The following is a 1,243-nucleotide window of genomic DNA, read 5'->3' on the forward strand; positions in this document are numbered from 1 at the left end:
TTTTCTGTGCTTTGTGCTTTATTTATTAGCGGAGTGAAACTGTGTTACAGTGAGCTAAATTTTTAGTTGTGCTTAGAATGTGCTCCCTCCTACATACTACTCTGGAAAAACTAAGCGTCTTATCCCTTTTTAGAATCCTGGACCCTGAAATTGGTCAATATTTGGATCCCACACACAACTAGAGAAATGCCCAGTTTGAGGCTTTGAATAGCTATTCATATAAGTTGACTTTTCTGTGCATTTGTATCGAGGAGGATCTAGTTCAGGTTGATGTCCTGGGAACCAGTGAGGCTCTCGCTTAAATCCTGAGGGAAGAAAAAAGAGAAGTAAAGACAAACAGAAACAGTCAACAAGGAATTTTAGTAACTGATCTGTTATTTCTGAGGGAATAGACAGTGAGCTCTTTCAAAATTGAAAAGAGAGAAATTGTTCACTCATTCATTCACTTATTCACCCATTCAGTTTAGTTTTATCTGAGTTCCTTCTATGTGTTATGCATTGAGTTAGGTTCTGAGAATGAATTAAAAAGAATAGTCCACTTACTATGGGTTGAAAATGGCATTTTGTTATTGTAGCTTGTGTCATATGTTGTTTCAAAGTAGTGGCAAAACTGGAAAGAAAAATTAATAGATTAAGAATCTAGGAGTCTATAGCTAATATCAGGAAATAAAAAACGACATGAATTCTAATGGTCTCTGCCATATTTTAGATGGATTAGAGGTCCACATGTCATTAGTTTATGCCCTATTAACTTTCATATCCTTTGTATGTTTATTTCTTTAGGAGAGATTTAAGGGCAACGCTCATATAAATGACAAGTTTAGGTAGGCAAGGAGCAGGGGAGAAGCTAGCCTGAGTCAACAGACATAAAGTTCTATTCGGACTTTAACAGATAATGCCTAAATAGAAGCAAGATAAAGTCCAAATAGGGGCAAGAGAAAAAGAGTACTCCCTATCCTGTTGATGCCTTACATATAATATGTGTACAATATTCAACTTGACAGGAAAGTGAGATAGGAGCGCCAGCTGAGGACTGTTCCTCTCCCCCAACCACTTTATTGAACAGAAACCCGAGAGATCTCAGCACTGGAAGTTATTAGATTCCAGCTTCTTAAATGGCCACTGGTATTTTTTTTGCTAACAGAAGGAAACAAAAGAAGAGAAAGAAAAAAACAAACAAATAAACAAAAACAAAAAAAGAGAGAGAAGAGAAGGATTACCTGGGAAGGCAAGGGTTTGGGCT

The 1,243-nt window shown here is 36.8% G+C and overlaps 1 protein-coding gene across 1 annotated transcript in view; it reads right to left on the reverse strand.

Moving 5' to 3' along the window:
• LOC103594402 (chromosome unknown open reading frame, human C11orf1) overlaps positions 1–1,243 on the reverse strand; it is a 9,831-nt gene continuing 8,588 nt past the window's right edge. The window contains exons 3-4 of the mRNA XM_008577613.1: positions 544–610; positions 1–305 (exon numbers count right to left, since the gene is read on the reverse strand). Coding sequence (XP_008575835.1) covers positions 130–305; positions 544–610 — 243 coding nt within the window. The 3' untranslated portion in view covers positions 1–129. The remainder of the gene's footprint in view (positions 306–543; positions 611–1,243) is intronic.

This window comes from Galeopterus variegatus, unplaced genomic scaffold (assembly GCF_000696425.1).
Source record: "Galeopterus variegatus unplaced genomic scaffold, G_variegatus-3.0.2 Scaffold1551, whole genome shotgun sequence".
NCBI classification, from domain to species: domain Eukaryota; kingdom Metazoa; phylum Chordata; class Mammalia; order Dermoptera; family Cynocephalidae; genus Galeopterus; species Galeopterus variegatus.